Raw genomic sequence first — 26,461 nt, 5'->3', positions numbered from 1 at the left:
TGTATGGCATTGAAGCTCGTTTGGAGGTTCTCCAACATAATATTCTACAGTCATTTCCTACTTGAGCAGAGCTGAGTTTAGCGAACCATAGGGCTTTCACATTTCACATTCTCAAAACACTGACAACTTGAATGCCAACATGAGGTCAGGCATGTTTTAGGCTACCCTAAAACACTGTAGTTGACCTTTGTCTTCACCTTAAGAGGTCCTTGTTTTTGGTCTGGTTAGAGCACCCACCTGAAGTCCCCCTTGTTGCTGTTGATCCTGTCTGCTGAGCAGTAGGGTGCTGACGTCTCCAACACAAGGATCTCCATCTGTCTGGACCTGTTGCCACGGGAACTGGTCACCTGGCACTCCCAGATGCCAGACAGGCTGTGGTTGATGTTGGAGAGGACGACCTCGCTGGAGGAAAGAAGAAGACAGATCTACTGCATGAGTTTCCGTGTGTGTGTGTGTGTGTGTGTGTGTGTGTGTGTGTGTGTGTGTGTGTGTGTGTGTGTGTGTGTGTGTGTGTGTGTGTGTGTGTGTGTGTGTGTGTGTGTGTGTGTGTGTGTGTGTGTGTGTGTGTGTGTGTGTGTGTGTGTGTGTGTGTGTGTGTGTGTGTGTGTGTGTGTGTGTGTGTGTGTGTGTGTGTGTGTGCGTGCGTGCATGCAACCACACAAGAACTACTCAATTCAAGAAACACTCAGAATTGTGAAACTTAAAATAGTGCTGTTACAATGACTTAGAGCTGTGGTGTTACATGCTTTGGTGATTGGTATTTGGAGCATGTCTCCTTTGTAAGGAGGATTTCTATTTGAATGGCACGTCCCTGGTTATATATAGAATACATACATGACAATGACAACAGATTATAAAGTATTGCGAGGCAAAAAGCGCTATCTCCATAGAAATACTGTATGTCTCAGCACAAAGCCAAATGTATTTTTTATTACTAATGCATAATAATTTCCATAAAATCCACATTTCCATGTGGCACCTCACAAAATTGACTGATTTGCTCCACAATTTCATTGAGCAGCGTTCTGTGTTGAGCTGAGGAAAAAAACAGCCGCGGTTTCCCAAAAAAACCCACGACTTTTCAAATTCAACTTAGGAACAATACTATGCCATGGGTGTTTGACAGTTGACATTCAAATTATAAGTGACAGGCAAGAGAAGGCACTTAAATCTTCCACAGTAAAAATGATTAGTTGCTGAGTGCACTCTGATGTGCCAGAGAATAATCCTTGACAGTGCCTCTTAACAGAGGATGTGCAGGAAATATTTATTCAGCGGCATGAAATATAGTTCCCTGTGGCTTTTTTTCTCCAATACCCTCAAATTACTCATCTTACTTGTCTCTTGCTGTTGTGTTTCTTTGAATTCTTTCAGTACCGTAGCTCTGAATCCCATAGATACGAAAACACTAAAATGTTAAAAACCTTTACCCTTTTCACACTGTCGTGCTGATCCAGACCCAACTGTGCTGGCTTGGACATCTTCTTTAAAATGTTCCTTTTCAGCATGGTTCAGCAAGCATGGTGGATGGATGTGTACCCCGGCCAGCATAGTACAGTTTGGCTCGGGTCAGTTTGGCTCAGTAGTGTGAAAAGGTCTCTAGATTCTAATCTACAGCTTGGTGGCTTTCAAAGTCTCGTATCTTCACATGAAAGTAAAGAGCTGAACACTGTTCTAATTCCCTGAATCAACTTTTCTCAATGACTTTGCCTCAACGACACTCTCCAGGAGGAAATAAATAATGAAACACCGATTGGTTCAATCTCATTTCTGCTGGGGATTCCAAAGGGCTCCAAATTCAATTTTGAACTCTTCTTGACTGAGATGATGGCATCCTGTGTGGAGTGGTAGAATGGAGGGGGAGTCGAGAGCTGTGAGAGAGAGGCCAAACCCCTGGGTGTTTCGCAGCACTTTTAGCTAATCAAAGGGGGACCATCACGCCCTTCCAGATGTTTGGTTGGTGCGTAAAACATGTCAATTCAGATAAGCAGAAAACTGTGATGGGTCCGCAACTCAGAAAGCTGTCACAAAGTTTACTTCATTTTTAGATTTTGAAAATGATTTTCACTGAATTAGGGATAGCGTACACAGGCATTTCCCTGATGCAGTGATACTAATAACACATTTGAAAAATTAAGCAAACTTTATGAGGCATCTTTTAAGTGCGCTGCCATCACACTTTCTTTTGCAGGGCTGTTAGTTTTAAACACTGATCGTGATTTCATCGGCTGGAGCAGAGACAAGAACCCGAGAGGCTTTTGGGATTTGAGTAAAAGCTTGCTCTGAAGTACAGTATACTTTACCCTGCAGGCAAACATCTTATGAATGACCTAGGCTACTTCTGTACCCTTCACCACTGAGCAAAACATCCGTCTAGGTCGAGATAGATGTAGACATCTAGCTAGATTAGGGTTGCAAAACCACCGGTAATTTACCAAGTTACCGGAATGTTCAGCAATTTAGGCAATTAAACAGGTAATCTATGACAATCTATGGTAACTTTGGTAATTTGTACTTGAATAATAAAAAAAAAATGTATTAATCATATTAGATAGAACATATGGCTCGAGAGAAAATAGCCTAATTAACTCTGAAACTACTTCAACTATTTACTGTTTTTCAGAACTGACACCACAAAAACACTTACAAAAAAGACATATTGACATAGTAAAATAAATAAGTGTGTACAAATATGAAGGATATTTCATTCTGAAACTCTCATATTAAACACGAACTGTATTCACTAAATGTAGGGGTTATATTTAGGATAATGCTTTAGCGTTGTCATTAAATGGTTTAATTCAAAGTCATCTTTATTTTATTGTTTTATATATTTTGCATGTATTGAAATATTCTGGAAGTTTACTGGTAAACGTATAAAGTTAACAGTGTTATATTCTCCCTTTGCAACCCTAACATAGATTCATTATTCGTTCCTCTTCCTTCGCATAGCTCCCTTAGCAATGCCCAATAGACAATTATACCACACACTACATCAGCGGGACTGATAAAGTGAGTACTGTGTGAGTCAAATCCAATGCAGTGATGTTGAGTAATCCTATGATAGCATGGGCAACCCAGTGTTGCTGCTGCTGCTGCTACTGCCTCGGTTGTCGCCTACACCACAGGCAAATATAGAGCACAGCTCTCCTGCCCTAGAACAGCAGCGTTCCTTCCAAGGGACACAACCACAAAGTAGTGTATCAACTCTCCAGTCAGGTCCTAAATAGAAAACCTCTGAGCTTAATCCAATGTCAGCCAGTCTGATGTCTCCATGCAAGCAGCCTGCTTGTCTTTCATTTCTAGGAAAGAGAAAACAGGAGAAGAAAGCCTTGGAACATATTATGATGATGATGACATGATGATGAGTACTTAAAGATTTGACGATGGCAAAGATGACAATTCATTGATGACAATAATGAAATAAAGTAATACAATCCATGTAAATGTAACTGCAGAGAATGTGTGTGTGTGTGTTCATTAAGATTAGGATTAAACTAATTGTATGGATTTTTTTCCGAATAATAATGTAAAATTAATATCTGTACAGAAAGACTCATGTGAAGGCCAAATTACTGAGGAGGAACTGCTTGAGGCAATTGGGGCCTTTAAGGATGGGAAAACTCCAGGGCTGGATGGCATACCAGTGGAAGTATACACAACTTTTTTTGGTATACTCAAAGGACCATTATTGACTTGTTTTAACCACTGCTATATAAATGGTAGATTATCAGACACTCAACAAGAAGGTGTGATATCATTTTTACTGAAACAGGATCCAAGTGGTATATATAAAGATCCAGTCCATTAAAAAAATTGGAGACCTCTTACACTTCAGTGTTGTGATGCAAAAATCCTAGCAAAATGCTTGGCACATAGAATTTAAAAAGTATTGTCAGATATTATTCATCCTAATCAGACAGTTTTTTTACATGGACTATACATTGGAGATAATACACTGCTCAAAAAAATAAATGGAAAACTTAACACAATGTAACTCCAAGTGAATCACACTTCTGTGAAATCAAACTGTCCACTTAGGAAGTAACACTGATTGACAATACATTTCACATGCTGTTGTGCAAATGGAATAGACAACAGATGGAAATTATAGGCAATTACCAAGACATCCCCAATAAAGGAATGGTTCTGCAGGTGGTAACCACGACCACTTCTCAGTTCCTATGCTTCCTGGCTGATGTTTTGGTCACTTTTAAATGCTGGCGGTGCTTTCACTCTAGTGGTCGCATGAGACGGAGTCTACAACCCACACAAGGGGCTCAGGTAGTGCAGCTCATCCAGAATGGCACATCAATGCGAGCTGTGGCAAGGTTTGCTGTGTCTGTCAGCGTAGTGTCCAGAGCATGGAGGAGCTACCAGCAGACAGGCCAGTACATCAGGAGACGTGGAGGAGGCCGTAGGAGGGCAACAACCGAGCAGCAGGACCGCTACCTCCGCCTTTCTGCAAGGTGGAGCAGGAGGAGCACTGCCAGAGCCCTGCAAAATGACCTCCAGCAGGCCACAAATGTGCATGTGTCTGCTCAAACGGTCAGAAACAGACTCCATGAGGGTGGTATGAGGGCCCGACGTCCACAGGTGGGTGTTATGCTTACAGCCCAACACCGTGCAGGACGTTTGGCATTTGCCAGAGAACACCAAGATTGGCATATTCACCACTGGCGCCCTGTGCTCTTCACAGATGAAAGCAGGTTCATACTGAGCACATGTGACAGACATGACAGTCTGGAGACACCGTGGAGAATGTTCTGCTGCCTGCAACATTCTCCAGCATGACCGGTTTGGCGGTGGGTCAGTCGTGGTGTGGGGTGGCATTTCTTTGGGGGGCCACACAGCCCTCCATGTGCTTGCCAGAGGTAGCATGACTGGCATTAGGTACCGAGATGAGATCCTCAGACCCCTTGTGAGACCATATGCTGGTGCGGTTGGCCCTGGGTTCCTCCTAATGCAAGACAATGCTAGACCTCATGTGGCTGGAGTGTGTCAGCAGTTCCTGCAAGAGGAAGGCTTTGATGCTATGGACTGGCCTGCCTGTTCCCCAGACCTGAATCCAATTGAGCACATCTGGAACATCATGTCTCGCTCCATCCACCAACGCCACGTTGCACAACAGACTGTACAGGAGCATGCCCAGGCGTTGTAGGGAGGTCATACAGGCACGTGGAGGCCACACACAAATTTGATTTCCATTGATAATTTTTGTGTGATTTTGTTGTCAGCACATTCAACTATGTAAAGAAAAAAGTATTTAATAATAATATTTCACTCGTTCAGATCTAGGATGTGTTATTTTAGTGTTCCCTTTATTTTTTTGAGCAGTGTATAAGACAAGTACTGGAAACAATAGAACACTATGAAATATCGGGGACACCAGGCCTGGTTTTCATAGCTGATTTTGAAAAGGCTTTTGATAAAGTACAACTGGAGTTTATATATAAATGCCTAGAATATTTAAATTTTGGGAATCTCTTATAAAACGGGTTAAGGTTATGTATAGTAACCCTAGGTGTAAAATAATAAATAATGGCTACATCCCAGAAAGTTTAAAACTTTCTAGAGGAGTAAAACAAGGTTGTCCACTATCGGCATATCTATTTATTATTGCCATCGATATGTTAGCTGCTAAGATCAAAGAATAATATTAAGGGATTAGAAATCCGTGGCTTAAAAACTAAGGTGTCATTCTATGCTGATGACTCATGTTTTCATTTAAAACCACAATTAGAATCCCTCCACGGCCTCTTAGAGGATCTAGATACTTTTGCTATCCTCTCTGGATTAAAACTAAATTATGATAAGTGTACTATACTACGTATTGGATCACAAAAAAATGCACATTTTACATTACTGTGTAGTTTACCAATAAATGGTCTGACGGAGATGTGGACATACTCGGTATACAAATCCCAAAAGAAAGAAATGATCTCACTTCAATACATTTTTATAGAAAGTTAGCAAAAATAGATAAGATCTTGCTACCATGGAAAGGAAAATACCTGTCTATTTGTGGAAAAATCACCCTGATTAACTCTTTAGTCACATCACAGTTTACCTATTTGCTTATGGTTTTGCCTACACCTAGTGACCTGCTTTTTAAATTATATGAACAATAAATATTCAATTTGATTTGGAACGGCAAGCCAGATAAAATTAAAAGGGCCTATTTATATAACGAATATGAATTTGGTGGGCAGAAATGATTAAATATTAAAGCATTAGTGTTATGCTGGTGAATGAGGACCCAAAAGCGACTTAACGGAAACAGAGTTTTTATTCACGTCTTAAACAAAAGCGATAATCCTAATGCAAAAACAGAAAAACTGAAATCCACTCGTCAGTAGAGAGGAATGACTAGAGACGCGACCACAGACTGCAGGTCGCTTCGGGAAGGCACCGGCCGTAGCAGACATTGACACCTGCTCACACACAGCATCTGAAGAAGGCAAAACACGACAGGGCGGAACAAGGACACAGAACAGCGAACATCAAGCAAGGATCCGACAAGGACAGAAGCGGAAAACAGAGGGAGAAATAGGGACTCTAATCAAAGGGCAAAATAGGGGACAGGTGTGAAAAGAGTAAATGAGGTAGTTAGGAGAATGAGGAACAGCTGGGAGCAGGAACGGAACGAGAGAGAGAGAGAGCGAGAGAGGGAGAGAGGGAGGGGGAGAGAGAGGGATAGAAAGAGGGAAAGAACCTAATAAGACCAGCAGAGGGAAACGAATAGAAGGAAAGCACAGAGACAAGACATGATAATCAATGACAAAACATGACAATTAGACCTCCCACTAAAGGCATCAGTCATACAAAAGTTATACTTCAATCCAAACTGGTTCTCTAGTAAATTGGTACGAATGTCTCATCCTATATTCAGGAAGAACATTTTCCCCTTTATTCAGATTACACCTGCTCACTTTCGGTTGTTTGAAAAGGAAATAATCTCCAAAATATCTTTATTTTTTAAACAAGCCTTAGAAAGTTGGTTGCAATTTCAGTTTAATCCACCTGAAAGGACAGAACAAATAGTACAACAAATTTTGCCCCTGTGCTCCCTGCTGCCCCTGTGCTCCCTGCTGCCCCTGTGCTCCCTGCTGCCCCTGTGCTCCCTGCCGCCCCTGTGCTCCCTGCTGCCCCTGTGCTCCCTGCTGCCCCTGTGCTCCCTGCTGCCCCTGTGCTCCCTGCCACCACTGTGCTCCCTGCTGCCCCTGTGCTCCCTGCCACCCCTGTGCTCCCTGTCGCCCCTGTGCTCCCTGCCACCACTGTGCTCCCTGCCGCCCCTGTGCTCCCTGCTGCCCCTGTGCTCCCTGCCACCACTGTGCTCCCTGCCGCCCCTGTGCTCCCTGCTGCCCCTGTGCTCCCTGTCGCCCCTGTGCTCCCTGCCACCCCTGTGCTCCCTGCCGCCCCTGTGCTCCCTGCTGCCCCTGTGCTCCCTGCCACCACTGTGCTCCCTGCCGCCCCTGTGCTCCCTGCTGCCCCTGTGCAAGTCTATGTGTGAGAGACTGAGACATGAATAGTGTGCAGAGAGGACAGTTACATCATTGGTGAACAGGCCAACCAACACATACTGTACCATGGGAAATATATCTCTCCCTCTTCTCCTCATCTCATCCTCTCCCCCTCTCCTCCCCCTCCCTCTTTCCTCCCTTCCTCTCCCCTTCTCCTCCCTACTGCCTGAGCAAGGCAAACTCACCGCTGAGGGCTTAAATAACAAAGTGGCAGCTAGATCGTAAACTCTTCCATATCTGCTCCGCAGAGCTCAACTGAGACCCAGATAAACAGATTGCTGGAGCTGGACAAACTGTCAGTCAGCTTATGGGTGGTTTGATGATTTGATAGAAAACATTTTTTAGTAAGGTCATCCTCATACTAAATAATAACTATGAGGAGATGGGAGCTTGGAGCGCTAGGGCGAGACAGGGGCACAACACAAAGCAATGACCTACATCCACACGTAACACTGCACTATTGTGGAGCTCTCTGCACCTAACGCTTCCCAAGGGCCTCATTAGGAACGTTTATCCTCTCACGCTGATGTTTAACTATTTGTTTTCATAATGCCTGCTTACAAGACAGTAAACTTTAAAAGTGTCCCCTCCTCAACAACAAACCAATATTCCAAAGCTCTGGCAATTCTCAGACATTTTACAAGAGGCTCAATGCCACAGAGTTGGTTTCCTACTTCCTCTAAGTAAGTGCATGGGTGCTTCCGATCTTAAATTCAGTTTAACAGCTACTGTATACAAATAAACATAGGAAAATAAAGAATAAAGATATTGTGTATGACCATAGTTAGGAAACACCATAGTGTAACACTACTAACTATTGGGACCATAGTTAGCAAACACACATGTGAATACACACACACGCACGCACATACAGACATACTGTACACACACTAGTGGTACATGGGTTGACTCATAACAGTGTCACGAATCACGTGACGCAGTCCACGTGATTCTGTGCTGCAAAAAAAGACAAGCTAGGCAATTATAGCCTCATACCTGGACAGTGGGTACTTAGATTTTCTAAACTTTATGTTTTGTTATAGTCTATTTATTTTCTAAACCTATTATTTATTTCATTAGATTTAATTCATATGCTGGTATAGGCTATTAACCGACACAGGCAGTCGACCTACAAGATGTCCATTTATTGTTTCACATTTTGTTTTGTTTCTGCAAAATGATAGGCCTAAGTAGGTTTGCAAAGCTACCGGTAAATTAGCAAAGTTACCGGAAAATTCATTCATTTTGGTAATTCATTGTAATTTTGTTCATTTATAATTTAATAACTCTGTAAAATTTAATATATAGTATAAATGTTTGTCCACAAGTTTCTAGTGTATAGACCATATGCTTAAAAATAAAATAGCTTAATTAATCAACTGCCACTAGTTTGGTGACAAAACATTAACAACAAATACATATTGATATAGTAAAATAAATAAAAGTGTGTAAAAAACATAATAAAGAATATTTAATGCTGAAAACATTATATTAAAGCCCAATGGTATTCACTATATTTAGGATAATGTTTAACAGCTTTGTCATTTTAGATGTAAAAAAAATAAAAATAGTATTTAATTATTTTTACATGTGAGAAGGACACCCTGAGGGCCAGAGATAATTACAGACACCTGTGATAATCTGAAGTACCCCAAAAGGCCACTAAATTCTCCCCAAAACTTTAAAGTTACCAAAATGATGGTAGCTTACTGGTAAAGTTTAGAAATGATCAGAAATATACCCTCCCTTTGCAAGCTTAATCCTAAGGCTTTTCAAATTAATAGGCTTAAATGCTCAAGAAAAACATAATCAAATAAAAAAAATTGTTCAAGGGCAAAAAGGCCTAATTGTAGAGCGCTTTTTCACAAAAGCAGGCGTAAGGTGTCAATTTAAGCTATTGTTTGACATTTGTTTAATCAAAATCATTAGGTTACTCTTCAATAGTACTAAATATTCATATAAATGTTGAAGCAAAACATCCTTGTTCAATAAATGTTCAAGAGAAAACTATATTGTGAAAATGTATTCACAATAAAGGGAAGTACACATTCAATAGCAGTGTGTGCATTCATTGAGTTATTGATCTTGTTTTGGCTGCTTTACGAATTGTTGGGTTCTAGTTGGAAATACTTGCTATACTAGACGTTACATGTATGAGGAATGCAGATGGTGGGGTCAATGCAGGTTGGATAAGAGCCATGGGCTTACTAAATAAAGGCAAAGGCAATCACATGGTTGCAGTCACTGATAAGAGTGGATAGCTGCGGAGTTAGTGAGGAATGTGGGCCGAGGTCAGGTCAGGTCACATGAAGGGAGAAGGAACAGTTTATTACCCACATCCCTTAACTTCCTGCCTAGCAACAAAGATGTAGTGTTTAGAGAAAAGGAGGAGATTCTGACTAAAGAGGGGTATAAATACTTGTACTGGTGGAAGCATGTCTGAGGCTGTTTGACCCGGAAGGTGAATAAACTTGGTTTGAGCTTGTTCTAGTTGTCCATTTTTACTCTGTTTAATAAATTATTACTATTATTACTATTATTGTACTGATCAACAACATTTGAGTGTATGCCTGGCTTAGGTGGAGCAGGCACGAAGCAGGCACGGTGCCCTCGTGCTATAAGGGGACATAGGCTGCGCTGATAGACAGACTTGAACCTTTCACAATCAGCAGACAACGTGAGACACATTTGATAGAATTCCCAAAAGTAACCAAAATTCTACTACCAAATAGTTTTTCATGTACTAATATTGAAAAAGTACAAAAGTTTTGGTATATCATGCAACACAATAAAAACACATATATACACACCACTGCAGGCCTATGTGATGATGAAACACTTTAATAAAGAAAGCTAAATCTGGGTATGGATGGTCGGAGAGCGATTTGGGAAAAAATAACATATCCCTCCTGCAGCACCATAACAGAAGCAGCTATCACCGTCACAGTCATGTGTAAGAAGGGCTATAAAATCCTTCTATAAATGTATTTATATATATCAACATTTTTATTTCCCCTTTATTTCACCAGGTAGGCTAGTTGAGAACAAGTTCTCAATTACAACTGTGATAAAGCAGATAAAGCAAAGCAGCGTGACAGACAACAACACAGTTACACATGGGGTAAACAAACGTACAGTCAATAACACAGTAGAAAAAGTCTATGTACAGTGTGTGCAAATGTAGTAAGATTAGGGAGGTAAGGCAATAAATAGGCCCTAGAGGCGAAATATTTACAATTTAGCAGGAACACTGGAGTGGTAGATGTGCAGATGATGATGTGCAAGTAGACATACTGGGGTGCAAAAGAGCAACAACAAAAAATATAACAATATAGGGATGAGGTAGTTGGGTGTGCTATTTACAGATGGGCTGTGTACAGATACAGTGATAGTTAAGCTGCTCTGACAGCTGATGCTTACAGTTAGAGAGGGCGATATAAGTCTCCAGCTTCAGTGATTTTTGAAATTAGTTTCAGTCATTGGCAGCAGACAACTGGAAGGAAAGGCGGCCAAAAGAGGTGTTGGCTTTGGGGATGACCAGTGAAATATACCTGCTGGAGCGGTTTTGCTATGGTGACCAGTGAGCTGAGATAAGGTGGGGTTTTAAATAACAATACTTATAGATGACCTGGAGCCAGTGAGTTCGGCGACAAATATGCAGCGAGGGCCAGCCAACGAGAGCAGACAGGTCACAGTGGTGGGTGGTATATGGGGCTTTGGTGACAAAACGGGTGGCACTGTGATAGACTGCATCAAATTTGCTGAGCAGAGTGTTGGAGGCCATTTGTAAATTACATCGCTGAAGTCAAGGATCGGTAGGATAGTCAGTTTTACCAGGGTGTTTGGCAGCATGAGTGAAGGAGGCTTTGTTGCAAAATAGGAAGTCGATTCTAGATTTAATTTTGGATTGGAGATGCTCCATGTGAGTCTGGAAGGAGAGTTTACAGTCTAACCAGACACCTAGGTATTTGTAGTTGTCCACATATTCTAAGTCAGAACCGTCCAGAGTAGTGATGCTAGTCGGGCGGGCGGGTGCGGGCAGCAATCGGTTGAAGAGCATGCATTTAGTTTTAGTAGCATTTAAAAGCAGTTGGAGGCCATGGAAAATGTGTTGTATGGCATTGAAGTTCATTTGGAGGTTTGTTAATGACCTCTCTAGGGTACGTGGGATGGTAGCGTCCCACCTGGCCAAAATCCAGTGAAATTGCAGAGTGCGAAATTCAAACTACAGACTTGTAAATATTTAATATTCTTGAAAATACACATGCAATATGTCAAATTAAAGCTCGACATCTTGTTAATCCAGCCACAGTGTCAGATTTCACAAAGGCTTTACGGCGAAAGCAAACCATGAGATTATCTGAGGATAGCACCCCATGAAACAAACACAGACAATCATATTTCATCCCTCCAGGCGCGACACAAAACTCAGAAATAACTATATAATTCATGCCTTACCTTTGAAGAGCTTCTTCTGTTGGCACTCCGATATGTCCCATAAACATTACAAATGGTCCTTTTGTTCGATTAATTCCATCGTTATATCTCCAAAATGTCCATTTATTTGGCGCGTTTGATCCAGAAAAACACTGGTTCCAACTCGTGCAACATGACTTCAAAATACCTCATATTTCAAACATCTTTCCTAATACAACTTTAGGTATTTTTTAACGTAAATAATCGATACAATTTGAGACGGGTTAAACTGCGTTCAATACAGGATGAAAACGAAGTGGAGTGACCTTTCAGGTCACGTGCCCTAACCACGAACAGTACACTAGACTCGACCCTCGTTCTGAACAGGGATACTTCTTAATTTCTCAAAGGAAAAACATCAACCAATTTCTAAAGACTGTTGACATCCAGGGGAAGCGATAGGAATTGTAAGCAAGTGCCTTAGAAATCTACATCCCCACAGAAACCTAATTGAAAAGAGAGTGCCCTAAAAAAACAAATTCCTGGATGGTTTGTCCTCGGGGTTTCGCCTGCCAAATAAGTTCTGTTATACTCACATACATCATTCAAACCATTCTAGAAACTTCAGAGTGCTTTCTATCAAATACTACCAATTATATGCATATCCTAGCTTCTAGGCCTGAGTAGCAGGCAGTTTACTTTGGGCACCTCAGTCATCCAAACTTCTGAATACTGCACCCTACCCCGAAGGAAGTTTTAACACAGTGTCCAAATGTATACAGAATGGTGTCGTCTGCATAGAGTTGGATCAGAGAATCACCAGCAGCAAGAGCGACATCATTGATATATACAGAGAAAAGAGTAAGCCCGAGAATTGAACCCTGTGGCGCTCCCATGGAGACTGCCAGATTCTGGACAACAGGTTCTCCGATTTGACGCACTGAACTCTATCTGAGAAGTAGTTGGTGAACCAGATGAGGCAGTCATTTGAGAAACCAAGGCTATTGACTCTGCCGATAAGAATGCGGTGATTGAGAGTCGAAAGCCTTGGCCAGGTTGATGAAGACGGCTGCACAGTACTGTCTTTTATCGATGGCAGTTATATTGTTTAGGAGCTTGAGCATAGCTGAGGTGCACCCATGACCAGCTCGGAAACCAGATTGCATAGTGGAGAAGGTACGGTGGGATTCGGGCCTACCACTGTTGTGTTGTCTGCAAACTTAATGATGGTGTTGGAGTCATACCTGGCCATGCAGTCGTGGGTGAACAGGGAGTACAGGAGGGGACTGAGTATGCACCCCTAGGGAGCTCCAGTGTTAAGGATCAGCGTGGCAGATGTGTTGCTACCTACGCTCACCACCTGGGGGCGGCCGTCAGGAAGTCCAGGATCCAGTTGCATAGGGAGGTGTTTAGTCCCAGGTTCCTTAGCTTAGTGATGAGCATTGATGGTACTATGGTGTTGAACGCTGAGCTCTAGTCAATGAATAGCATTCTCACATAGGTGTTCCTTTGGTCCAGGTCGGAAAGGGCAGTGTGGAGTGCAATAGAGATTGCATCATCTGTGGATCTGTTTGGGCGGTATGCAAATTGGAGTGGGTATAGTGTTTCTGGGATAATGGTGTTGATGTGTGCCATTACCAGCCTTTCAATGCACTTCATGGCTACGGACGTGAGTGCCACGGGTCTGTAGTCATTTGAAGACACCTGCCAGTTGGTCAGCACATGCCCGGAGCACACGTCTTGGTAATCCATCTGGCCCCACAACCTTTTGAATGTTGACCTGTTTAAAGGTCTTACTCACGTCGGATACGGAGAGCATGATAACACAGTCGTCCGGAACAGCTGATGCTCTCATGCATGCCTCAGTGTTGCTTGCCTCGAAGTGAGCATAGAAGTGATTTAACTGATCTGGTAGGCTCGTGTCACTGGGCAGCTCGCTGCTGTGCTTCCCTTTGTAGTCTGTAATAGTTTGCAAGCCCTGCCACATCCGACAAGCGTCGGAGCCGGTGTAGTATGATTCAATCTTAGCCCTGTATTGACACTTTGCCTGTTTGATGGTTCGTCGCAGGGCATAGCGGGATTTCATGTAAGCTTCTGGGTTAGAGTACCGCACCTTGAAAGCATCAGCGCTACAATTTAGCTCAGTGCGAATGTTGCCTGTAATCCATGGCTTCTGGTTGGGGTATGTACGTACAGTCACTGTGGGTACGACGTCCTCAATGCACTTATTGATAAAGCCAGTGACTGATGTGGTGTATTCCTCAATGTCATCGGAAGAATCCCGGAACATGTTCCGGTCTGTGATATCAAACCGGTCCTGTAGTTTAGCATCTGCTTCATCTGACCATTTTTTATAGACCAAGTCACTGGTGCTTCCTGCTTTAATTTTTTCTTGTAAGCAGAAATCAGGAGGATAGAGTTGTGGTTGGATTTACCAAATTGAGGGCGAGGGAGAGCTCTGTACGCATCTCTGTGTGGAGTACAGGTGATCTAGAATTTTTGTCCCTCTGGTTGCACATTTAACATGTTGATAGAGATTTGGTAGAATGATTCAAGTTTCCCTTCATTTAAGTCTCTGGCCACTAGGAGCTCCACCTCTGGGTGAGTGGTTTCCTGTTTGCTTATTTCCTTATGCAGCTGGCTGAGTGCGGTCTTAGTGCCAGCATCTGTCTGCGGTGGTAAATAAACAGCCACAAAAAGTATAGCTGAGAACTCTTTCGGAAGTAGTGTGGACTGCAATTTATCATAATATACTCTACTTCAGGCGAGCAAAATCTAGAGACTTCCTTAGATTTCATGCACCAGGTGTTGTTTATAAATATGCACAGACCCCCCCCCCCCTGCTCTTACCGGAGTGTGCAGTTCTATCCTGACGGTGCAGCGTGTATCCCGCTAGCTGAATATCCATGTCATCATTCAGTCACGATTCCGTGAAACATAGGATATTACAGTTTTTAATGTCCCGTTGGTAGGATATTTGTGATCGTACCTCATCTAGTTTATTGTCCAATGATTTTACGTTGGCGAGTAATATTGACGGTAACAGCAGCTTTCCTAGTTGCCTTCTGCGGGTCCGGACGAGGCATCCGGCTCTTCTTCCTCTGCGTCGCTTCTTTTTGCGAATAATTGGGATGTCTGCCCTGTGGGGTGTTTGGAGAATATCATGTGAGTCGTGCTTGCTGCTGCTGTTGTTGTTGTTGTTAAAATAATCTTTGTCTAATCCGAGGGGAGTGATCGCTGTCCTGATATCTAGAAGCTCTTTTCTGCCGTAAAATACGGTTGCAGAAACATTTTGTACAAAATCATTTTCAAATATCGCAAAAAAACAAACACATAATGGCACAATTGAGACTGTAAAACGGCAGCCATCTCCTCCGGCACCAATGATAGTGATGGCTGTTAAACAGTCTGATGGCCTTGGGATAGAAGCTGTTTTTCAGTCTCTCGGTCCCAGCTTTGATGCACCTGTACTGACCTCGCCTTCTGGATGATAACGGAGTGAACAGGCAGTGGCTCAGGTGGTTGTTGTCCTTGATGATATTTTTGGCCTTCCTGTGACATTGGGTGGTGTAGGTGTCCTGGAGGGCAGGTAGTTTGCCCCCGGTGATACGTTGTGCAAACCTCCCTACCCTCTGGAGAGCCTTACAGTTGTGGGCAAAGCAGTTGCCAGACTAGGCAGTGATACAGCCTGACAGGATGCTCTCGATTGTGCATCTGTAAACTTTTGTGAGTGTTTTTGCTGACAAGCCACATTTCGTCAGCCTCCTGAGGTTGAAGAGGTGCAGTTGGGCCTTCTTCACCACGCTGTCTGTGTGGGTGGACCATTTCAGTTTGTCCGTGAGTACGCAGAGGAACTTAAAACTTTCTACCTTCTACACTACTGTCCCGTCGATGTGGATGGGGGCTGCTCCCTCTGCTGTTTCCTGAAGTCCACGATCATTTCCTTTGTTTTGGTGATGTTGAGTGTGAGGTTATTGTTGAGTGTGAGGTCTCATCGTTGTTGATAATCAAGCCTACTACTGTAGTGTCGTCTGCAAACTTAATGATTGAGTTGGAGGTGTGCATGGCCACGCAGTCATGGGTGAACAGGGAGTACAGGAGAGGGCTGAGACCGCACCCTTGTGGGGCCCCAGTGTTGTTTCCTACCCTTACCACCTGGGGACGGCCGTCAGAAAGTCCAGGACCCAGTTGCACAGGGCGGGGTCAAGACCCAGGGTCTCGAGCTTAATGACGAGTTTGGAGGGTACTATGGTGTTAAATTCTGAACTGTAGTCGATAAACAGCATTCTTACATAGGTATTCTTCTTGTCCAGGTGGGTTAGGGCAGTGTGATTGCGATTACGTCGTCGTCTGTGGACCTATTGGGGCGGTAAGCAAATTGGAGTGGGTCGAGGGTGTCAGGTAGGGTGGAGGTGATATGATCCTTGACTAGTCACTCAAAGCACTTCATGATGACGGAAGTGAGTGCTATGGGGCACTATAGTCGTTAGTCGTTTAGCTCAGTTACCTTAGCTTTCTTGGGAACAGGAACAATGGTGGCCCACTGTAAGCATGTAGGAACAGCAGACGGGGATAGGGATTGATTGAATATATCCGTAATATGTCCTGGATTTGGATGAAGGAGAAGCGGGGGGGGGCTTGGGAAAGTTTCTGTGTGGGGGTGCAAAGCTGTTGGCCAGGGTAGGGGTAGCCAGGTGGAAAGCATGGCCAGCCACAGAAAAATATTGAAATGATCAATTATCATTGATTTATTGATGGTGGCGGTGTTTCCTAACCTCAGTGTAGTATTGTATTTTTTTTTTCACCTTTATTTAACCAGGTAGGCTAGTTGAGAACAAGTTCTCATTTGCAACTGCGACCTGGCCAAGATAAAGCATAGCAGTGTGAACAGACAACACAGAGTCACACATGGAGTAATCAATTAACAAGTCAATAACACAGTAGAAAAAAAGGGGAGTCTATATACAATGTGTGCAAAAGGCATGAGGAGGTAGGCAAATAATTACAATATTGCAGATTAACACTGGAGTGATAAATGATCAGATGGTCATGTACAGGTATAGATATTGGTCTGCAAAAGAGCAGAAAAGTAAATAAATAAAAACAGTATGGGGATGAGGTAGGTGAAAATGGGTGGGCTATTTACCAATAGACTATGTACAGCTGCAGCGATCGGTTAGCTGCTCAGATAGCTGATGTTTGAAGTTGGTGAGGGAGATAAAAGTCTCCCTAGGCAGCTGGGAGGAGGTGCTCTTGTTCTCCATACAGTGTCCCAAAACATTTTGTAATTAATGCTACAGGATGCACATTTCTGTTTGACAAAGCTAGCTTTAGCTTTCCTAACTGACTGTGTATATTGGTTCCTGACTTCCCTGAAAAGTTGCATATCGCGGGGGCTATTCGATACTAATGCAGTACGCCACAGGATGTTTGTGTGCTTGTCAAGGGCAGTCAAGTCTGGGGTGAACCAAGGGCTATATCTGTTCTTAGTTCTACATTTTTGGGATGGGGCATGCTTATTTAAGATAGTGAGGAAAGCACTTTTAAAGAGCAACCAGGCATCCTCTACAGACGGGATGTCAATATCCTTCCAGGATACCCGGGCCAGGTTGATTAGAAAGGCCTGCTCGCTGAAGTGTCTAAGGGAGCGTTTGACAGTGATGAGCGGTGACATGACCACGGGACATAGGGCCCAGGTAAGAACACTATTCATACAAGGATATTCTGATTGAAAAATGTAGTTTAAAAAGGGAGCTGTTTGTATATTTCTTTGCATGGTGTACATCGACAAAACATGTTGTGACAGTGTAACCCCACCAAAGCTTTTATGTGCAAAAATGTAATTCTCTGCTCTCTGTTTGCCACTATCTACAGTTTTGTCTATGTAATGCCATCAACTAACCTACTATCCCTCTGACAATCCGAATTTCAACTCCCTCTGGCCAGCTCGGAAAATTCTTTCATGTGCTAGTTTAACCTAACTGCCTACCAATCCACTGATGAACTGGAAAGTACTAAGACAATTAACTCTTGTCTCCATGGCTACTGATGCCTGTGGAGAACACAGTGCTAGAAAAAGTCCAAGAGCCAATCAGCTTGAGGAGAGTTGTGAAGAAAAATCAAGGGATGAGGAGAAAGAAAAGTTAGGAATAGAAATGTGAGGAATTCAAAAGGTGAAAATGCCTGGAGAGGGAAAGAATGTGGTTGGGAGAAAATAAGAAAATGGGGAGCAGAGTGAGAAATAGAGAGAAAGACTGTCTGCAGCTAATGTTTATCCCAGGTCTTTCATTCAGCGGCAGATTAGGGTGATTAAAAATGGAGGGTATTAAGAAAGATACCTCCGAAGCTGGAAAGCAGGGCTTTCAATTGTTTGATTAATGGGGCATGATTCACACACTGGTCCCATGTCTGCTGCTAGCAAAAGTTACTGGGAATTTAGCCTGGCAACACTATTCAGTCTGCAGCAGCCTGGGCTATATATACAGTACCAGTCAAAAGTTTAGACACACCTACTCGTTCAAGTGTTTTTCTTTATTTTTTAAACTATTTTCTACATTGTAGAATAATAGTGAATACATCAAAACTATGAAAGAACACATCGAATCATGTAGTAACCAAAAAAGTATTTAAAAAAAATCTAAATATATTTTATATTGAGATTCTTCAAAGTAGCCATCCTTTGCCTTGATGACACCTTTGCACACTCTTGGCATTCTCTCAACCAGCTTCACCTGGAATGCTGAGCACTTGTTGGCTGCTTTTCCTTCACTCTGCAGTCTAACTCATCCCAAACTATCTCAATTGGGTTGAGGTCGGGGGATTGTGGAGGCCAGGTCATCTGATGCAGCACTCCATCACTCTCCTTCTTGGTCAAATGATAGTCCCACTAAGTGCAAACCAGATGGGATGGAGTATCGCTGCAGAATGCTTTGGTAGCCATGCTGGTTAAGTGTGCCTTGAATTCTAAATAACTCACTGGCAATGTCACCAGCAAAGCACCCCCACACCATCACACCTCCTCCTTGCTTCACGGTGGGAACTACACATGCGGAGATCATCCGTTCACCTACTCTGCGTCTCAAAGACACAATGGTTGTAACGAAAATCTAAAATTTTAACTCATCAGACCAAAGGACAGATTTCAACCAGTCCAATGTCCATTGCTCGTGTTTCTTGGCCCAAGCAAGTCTCTTCTTCTCATTGGTGTCCTTTAGTAGTGGTTTCTTTGCAGCAATTCAACCATGAACACCTGCTTCATGCAGTCTCCTCTGAACAGTTGATGTTGAGGTTTGTCTGTTACTTGAAACTCTGCGAAGCATTTATTTGGGCTGCAATTTGAGGCTGTTCTAATGACTTCTAATGAAGTTATCCTCTGCAGCAGAGGTAACTCTGGGTCTTCCTTTCCTGTGGCGGTCCTCAGAGTCAGGTTCATCATACCGCTTGGTTTTTGCAACTTCAGAACTTTTCCGGATTGATTTACCTTCTAGTCTTAAAGTAATGATGGACTGTTGTTTCACTTTGTTTATTTGAGCTATTCTTTTACCAAATAGGGCTCTTATGTATACCACCCCTACCATGTCACAACACAACTGATTGGCTCAAACATTAAGGAAAGAAATTCTACAAAGGAACTTTTAACAAGGCACAAATTGAAATGCATTCCAGGTGACTACCTCATGAATCTGGTTGAAAGAATGCCAAGAGTGTGCAAAGCTGTCAGCTATGAAGGTAAGACCCAGATGCAGACCATGTCGAATAAACAATAGTTTAATATTCCAACAGGGACAGGCAATACACAGGTCAATTTTGTATTTAACCAGGTAGGCCAGTTGAGAACAAGTTCTCATTTACATCTGCGACCTGGCCAAGACAAAGCAATGTGACAAAAACACAGAGTTACACAAGGGATAAACAAACGTACAGTCAATAACACAATACAAACATCTGTATACAATGTGTGCAAATGAAGTAAGGAGGTAAGGCAATAAATAGGCTAATAGTGACGGTAATTACAATTTACACTGGAGAGATATGTGCAGATGAGGATGTGCAAGTAGAAATACTGGTGCAAAAGAGCAGATAAACAAAAACAAATATGGGGTAGCCAGGTGGAAAGCATGGCCAGCCGTAGAGAAATGCTTGATTATCAGTAAGTGACAGTGTTTCCTAGTCTCAGTGCAGTGGCCAGCTGGGAGGTGGTACTCTTATTCTCCATGGACTTTACAGTGTCCCAAAAATCTTTTGACCGTGGACCCATAACGGACGCAGGCAATGAGGCAGTGATCGCTGAGATCCTGGTTGAAAACAGCAGAGGTGTATTTAGAGGGCAAGATGGTCAGAATGATATCTATGACGGTGCCCATGTTTACGGATTTGGGGTTATACCTGGTAGGTTCCTTGATAATTTGTGTGAGATTGAGGGCATCTAGCTTAGATTGTAGGATGGTCGGGGTGTTAATCCCAATATAGCTCACCTAGCAGTACGAACTCTGATGATAGATGTTGGGCAATCAATTCACATATGGTGTCCAGGGCACAGCTAAGAGCTTAGGGGGTCTATAACAAGCGACAACAGTGAGGGACTTATTTCTGGAGAGACGGATCTTTAAAAGTAGAAGCTCAAACTGTTTGGGCATAGACCTGGATAGTATGACAGAACTCTGCAGGCTCTCTACAGTATATTTGCATTCCACCCCCTTTAGCAGTTATGTATTGATGAAAAATGTTGTAATTGGGGTTGGAAATTTCAGAATTTTTGGTGGCCTACCTAAGTCAGGATTCAGACACGGTGAATAAAGCAAACTTAAGGATCAGGCTTATGATGTTAACATGCATGAACACAAGGCCTTTACAGTTGCAGAAGTCGACAAATGATAGCGAGTGGTGACAGAGGGCCTGGGTTAACCTCTACATCACCAGGATGAGGGTACGGCTAAAGGCTATAAGAAGTGGTCGTCTAGTGCGTTGGGAACAGAGAAAAAAGGAGCAGGTTTCTTAGCGTGGTAGGATAGATTCAGGGCATAATGTACAGACAAGGGTATGTTAAGGTGCCTTTAGAGTTGCAGTAGTTGGTGTACTTCGTTTGCTAGCCGGGAGATGGGCCTAGCTCAAGGCTAACTCGTGCATGCTACTGGACAAGGGCGTTAGCCACAGTAGCTACTCGGTAGCAGCTAGATTCAGGGCATAATGTACAGAGAAGGGTATGTTAAGGTGCGAGTACAGTGGGGGTAAACCTAGGCATTGTGTGACGTTGCGATAGGTTGCATCTCTAGAGGCGCCAGTTAAGCTAAGTGTGGTCTCCGCATCTGTGGGGGAGGAACAAGGGGGCTATCTGAGGCATGTTGAGCAGGACTAGGGGCTCTTCAGTAAAATAAAACAATGAGAGCTGCCCTAAACAACAGTATACAAGGCATATTGACATTAGAGAAAGGCATAAAGCAATCACAGGTGTTGATTGTGAGAGGTAAGACAACAACGGGTGAGACAACGGGTAAACAGCTAGGACAACAACAATGGGTAAATGGCGATGAATGTGTCAGTTAGCTACACACAGGGCCTGAGTTAGAGGCTGGGGCCGACAGATAAACAAAATGAAGTACCCTGTTAATGAACAGTCCAGCAGGCATCAGCTGTGTAGCCGAGAGATTATAGGGTCCAATGAACAGCAATAGATGAAACAGGGAGCCGTTTGGTAGTCGATTACTACGCTAGGCGAGCGGGAGACACGGCGTTCAGGAAGCTAGCGGGCCGGGAATTGCAGATGGATCACCACCAACATCCAAGACGCAGTAGCCGTTGATACGTCCGAATTACGTCAGCAAGACCAGTCATGATGGATCGGCGGGGCTCCGTGTCGACAAAGGGTCTAGGCCAACTGGCAAGAGAGGTATTGTAGTTGGTGTACTTCGTTTGCTAACCGGGAGATGGGCCTAGCTCAAGGCTAACTCATGCATGCTTCTGGACAAGGGCGTTAGCCGCAGTAGCCACTCGGTAGCAGCTAGCTAGCTGCGAAGATCCTGTGTAATGGTCCAGAGCTTGTGGCAGGAATCAAGTGATGTAGTGGGGGAATAAAAGCAGTCCAATGTGCTGATATCGTGCTGTGCAGACTGGCAGGTATTTTCCGGGCTGTCCTGGCAAAAGCGGTTGGTGTCCAAGCTAAAGGTAAAGACCGCTAGCAGTGGCTAACAATGACTAAATAGCTAATTAGCTGGTTAGCTTCTGATGAAGGTTCCAGTTATGAGGTCTAAAATAATTGCAGATCTGTACCACATTGGGGAAGGTGGGTTGCAGGAGGGTATATTTTATTTGAAAATGGGAAAAAGAGATTGAAATAATGAAATGTACACAAAAAAAACTGGGGAAAAAATGAATATTTACATGGTACGAAAACAAACACTTCTTACTGCTGCGCCATCTTGGAAGAACTTCAAGGCAGGCAGGGGTCAGTAAACCAGAGGTGGGGCAACGGTAACGGGCGGCAGGCAGGCTCAGGGTAAGGCAGAGTTCGGTAATCTAGAGGGGGTCAAAGGTACAGGTCGGGTGCTCAGGGACAGGCAGAGTGTTCGGGCAGGCGGGTTCGGAATCAGGACAGGCAGGGGTCAAAACCAGGAGGGCGAGAAAAGAGAGACTGAAAAAGTAGGAGCTGAGACACAGAACGCTGGTTGGCTTGAACAAACAAGATGAACTGGCAACAGACAAACAGAGAACACAGGTATAAATACACAGGGGATAATGGAGAAGATGGGCGACACCTGGAGGGGGGTGGAGACAATCACAAAGACTGGTGAAACAGATCAGGATGTGACAGTCGTTAAGACAGAGGGTGGCTACTTTGAAGAATATCAAATATAAAATATATTTTGATTTGTTTAACACTTTTTTGGTTACTACATGATTCCACATGTTTTATTTCATGGCTTTGATATCTTCCCAATTATTCTACAATGTAGAAAATAGTTTTTTAAAAATGGAATGAGTAGGTGTATCCAAATTGTTGACTGAATTGTACTGAACACACACACACACACACACACACACACACACACACACACACACACACACACACACACACACACACACACACACACACACACACACACACACACACACACACACACACACACACACACACACACACACACACACACACACACACACCTTTATTTTGGGCCTAGACTCTAAATTATATATACAGTGTACACACACACACGCACACACACATGCATGGCACACGCACACATACAGGAGATCTGCATGGAGGAATGGGCCAAAATACCAGCAACAGTGTGTGAAAACCTTGTGAAGACTTACAGAAAACATTTGACCTCTGTCATTGCCAACAAAGGGTATATAACAAAGTATTGAGATAAACCTTTGTTATTGACCAAATACTTATTTTCCACCATAATTTGCAAATAAATTCATAAAAAATCCTACAATGTGATTTTCTGGATTTTTTTCTCATTTTGTCTGTCACAGTTGAAGTGTACCTATGATGAAAATTACAGGCCTCTCTCATATTTTCAAGTGGGAGAACTTGCACAATTGGTGGCTGACTAAATACTTTTTTGCCCCACTGTAGATGCTTGCACATGCATACAACACATGCACACCTATGCACACACACAAAATCACACGCACGCACGCACAAACACACATACACTTTTCCCAGCATCAAAGTGCTTTACCATAGTAGAGAGTGACAGCAAGACGACGTAACATATCCTGAATGTTTACACTTACACATTGTGTAGCATGGCACCCTCTGAATTTTTTATTTTTTTATTTCACCTTTATTTAACCATGTAGGCTAGTTGAGAACAAGTTCTCATTTGCAACTGCGACCTGGCCAAGATAAAGCATAGCAGTGTGAGCAGACAACACAGAGTTACACATGGAGTAAACAATTAACAAGTCAATAACACAGTAGAAAAAAGAAAAAAAGGGGGGGGAGTCTATATACATTGTGTGCAAAAGGCATGAGGAGGTAGGCAAATAATTACAATTTTGCAGATTAACACTGGAGTGATAAATGATCAGATGGTCATGTACAGGTAGAGATATTGGTGTGCAAAAGAGCAGAGAAGTAAATAAATAAAAACAGTAAGGGGATGAGGTAGGTGAAAATGGGTGGGCTATTTACCAATAGACTATGTACAGCTGCAGCGATCGGTTAGCTGCTCAGATAGCAGATGTTTGAGGTTGGTGAGGGACATAAAAGTCTCCAAATTCAGCAATTTTTGCAATTCGTTCCAGTCACAGGCAGCAGAGTACTGGAACGAAAGGCGGCCGAATGAGGTGTTGGCTTTAGGGATGATCAGTGAGATACACCTGCTGGAGCGCGTGCTACGGGTGGGTGTTGCCATCATGACCAGTGAACTGAGATAAGGCGGAGCTTTACCTAGCATGGACTTGTAGATGACCTGGAGCCAGTGGGTCTGGCGACGAATATGTAGCGGGGCCAGCCGACTAGAGCATACAAGTCGCAGTGGTGGGTGGTATAAGGTGCTTTAGTGACAAAACGGATGGCACTGTGATAGACTGCATCCAGTTTGCTGAGTAGAGTGTTGGAAGCCATTTTGTAGATGACATCGCCGAAGTCGAGGATCGGTAGGATAGTCAGTTTTACTAGGGTAAGCTTGGCGGCGTGAGTGAAGGAGGCTTTGTTGCGGAATAGAAAGCCGACTCTTGATTTGATTTTCGATTGGAGATGTTTGATATGAGTCTGGAAGGAGAGTTTGCAGTCTAGCCAGACACCTAGGTACTTATAGATGTCCACATATTCAAGGTCGGAACCATCCAGGGTGGTGATGCTAGTCGGGCATGCGGGTGCAGGCAGAGATCGGTTGAAAAGCATGCATTTGGTTTTACTAGCGTTTAAGAGCAGTTGGAGGCCACGGAAGGAGTGTTGTATGGCATTGAAGCTCATTTGGAGGTTAGATAGCACAGTGTCCAATGACGGGCCGAATGTATATAGAATGGTGTCGTCTGCGTAGAGGTGGATCAGGGAATCGCCCGCAGCAAGAGCAACATCATTGATATATACAGAGAAAAGAGTCGGCCCGAGAATTGAACCCTGTGGCACCCCCATAGAGACTGCCAGAGGACCGGACAGCATGCCCTCCGATTTGACAAACTGAACTCTGTCTACAAAGTAATTGGTGAACCAGGCAAGGCAGTCATCCGAAAAACCGAGGCTACTGAGTCTGCCGATAAGAATATGGTGATTGACAGAGTGGAAAGCCTTGGCAAGGTCGATGAAGACGGCTGCACAGTACTGTCTTTTATCAATGGCGGTTACGATATCGTTTAGTACCTTGAGCGTGGCTGAGTTGCACCTGTGACCGGCTCGGAAACCAGATTGCACAGCGGAGAAGGTACGGTGGGATTCGAGATGGTCAGTGACCTGTTTGTTGACTTGGCTTTCGAAGACCTTAGATAGGCAGGGCAGGATGGATATAGGTCTGTAAAACAGTTTGGGTCCAGGGTGTCTCCCCCTTTGAAGAGGGGGATGACTGCGGCAGCTTTCCCAATCCTTGGGGATCTCAGACGATCTGAAAGAGAGGTTGAACAGGCTGGTAATAGGGGTTGCGACAATGGCGGCGGACAGTTTCAGAAATAGAGGGTCCAGATTGTCAAGCCCAGCTGATTTGTACGGGTCCAGGTTTTGCAGCTCTTTCAGAACATCTGCTATCTGGATTTGGGTAAAGGAGAACCTGGAGAGGCTTGGGCGAGGAGCTGCGGGGGGGGGGGCGGAGCTGTTGGCCGAGGTTGGAGTAGCCAGGCGGAAGGCATGGCCAGCCGTTGAGAAATGCTTGTTGAAGTTTTCGATAATCATGGATTTATTGGTGGTGACCATGTTACCTAGCCTCAGTGCAGTGGGCAGCTGGGAGGAGGTGCTCTTGTTCTCCATGGACTTCACAGTGTCCCAGAACTTTTTGGAGTTGGAGCTACAACACTTCCACGTTTTTGGGCTGCGCGTCAGCCGCCTACCTTCCGACCGGAGGCCTTACAGACGACATAACCACGATGCAACACACTCGTGGCGACAATTCCCAAAAACTCCTCACACCCAGCGCTTTAACCCAGCCTTAGCTCGAGTAATACCCTCGTGCTCCTCACGTAAAGCGTGTAAAAATCGGGGTGAACTCGGTCGGCGAGAGGATGCAAACTTCTGCCTGAAGAAGCTGGCCTTAGCTTTCCTGACTGACTGCGTGTATTGGTTCCTGACTTCCCTGAACAGTTGCATATCACGGGGACTAATCAATGCAATTGCAGTCCGCCACAGGATGTTTTTGTGCTGGTCGAGGGCAGTCAGGTCTGGAGTGAACCAAGGGCTGTATCTGTTCTTAGTTCTGCATTTTTTGAACGGAGCATGCTTATCTAAAATGGTGAGGAAGTTACCTTTAAAGAATGACCAGGCGTCCTCAACTGACGGGGTGAGGTCAATGTCCTTCCAGGATACCCGGGCCAGGTCGATTAGAAAGGCCTGCTCACAGAAGTGTTTTAGGGAGCGTTTGACA

General features: G+C 43.7%; 1 protein-coding gene across 1 annotated transcript in view; it reads right to left on the bottom strand.

Annotated features, from left to right (window-relative positions):
• LOC124041401 (adhesion G protein-coupled receptor A3-like) overlaps positions 1-26,461 on the bottom strand; it is a 209,797-nt gene that overhangs the window by 146,997 nt on the left and 36,339 nt on the right. The window contains exon 6 of the mRNA XM_046358926.1: positions 238-402. Within this exon, the coding sequence (XP_046214882.1) occupies positions 238-402 (165 nt within the window). The remainder of the gene's footprint in view (positions 1-237; positions 403-26,461) is intronic.

The sequence above is a fragment of the Oncorhynchus gorbuscha genome, linkage group LG08, assembly GCF_021184085.1.
Source record: "Oncorhynchus gorbuscha isolate QuinsamMale2020 ecotype Even-year linkage group LG08, OgorEven_v1.0, whole genome shotgun sequence".
In the NCBI taxonomy this organism is placed as follows: domain Eukaryota; kingdom Metazoa; phylum Chordata; class Actinopteri; order Salmoniformes; family Salmonidae; genus Oncorhynchus; species Oncorhynchus gorbuscha.
The sequence above is the reverse complement of the archived record's forward strand: the minus strand, read 5'-3'. Positions and strand labels throughout refer to the sequence as shown.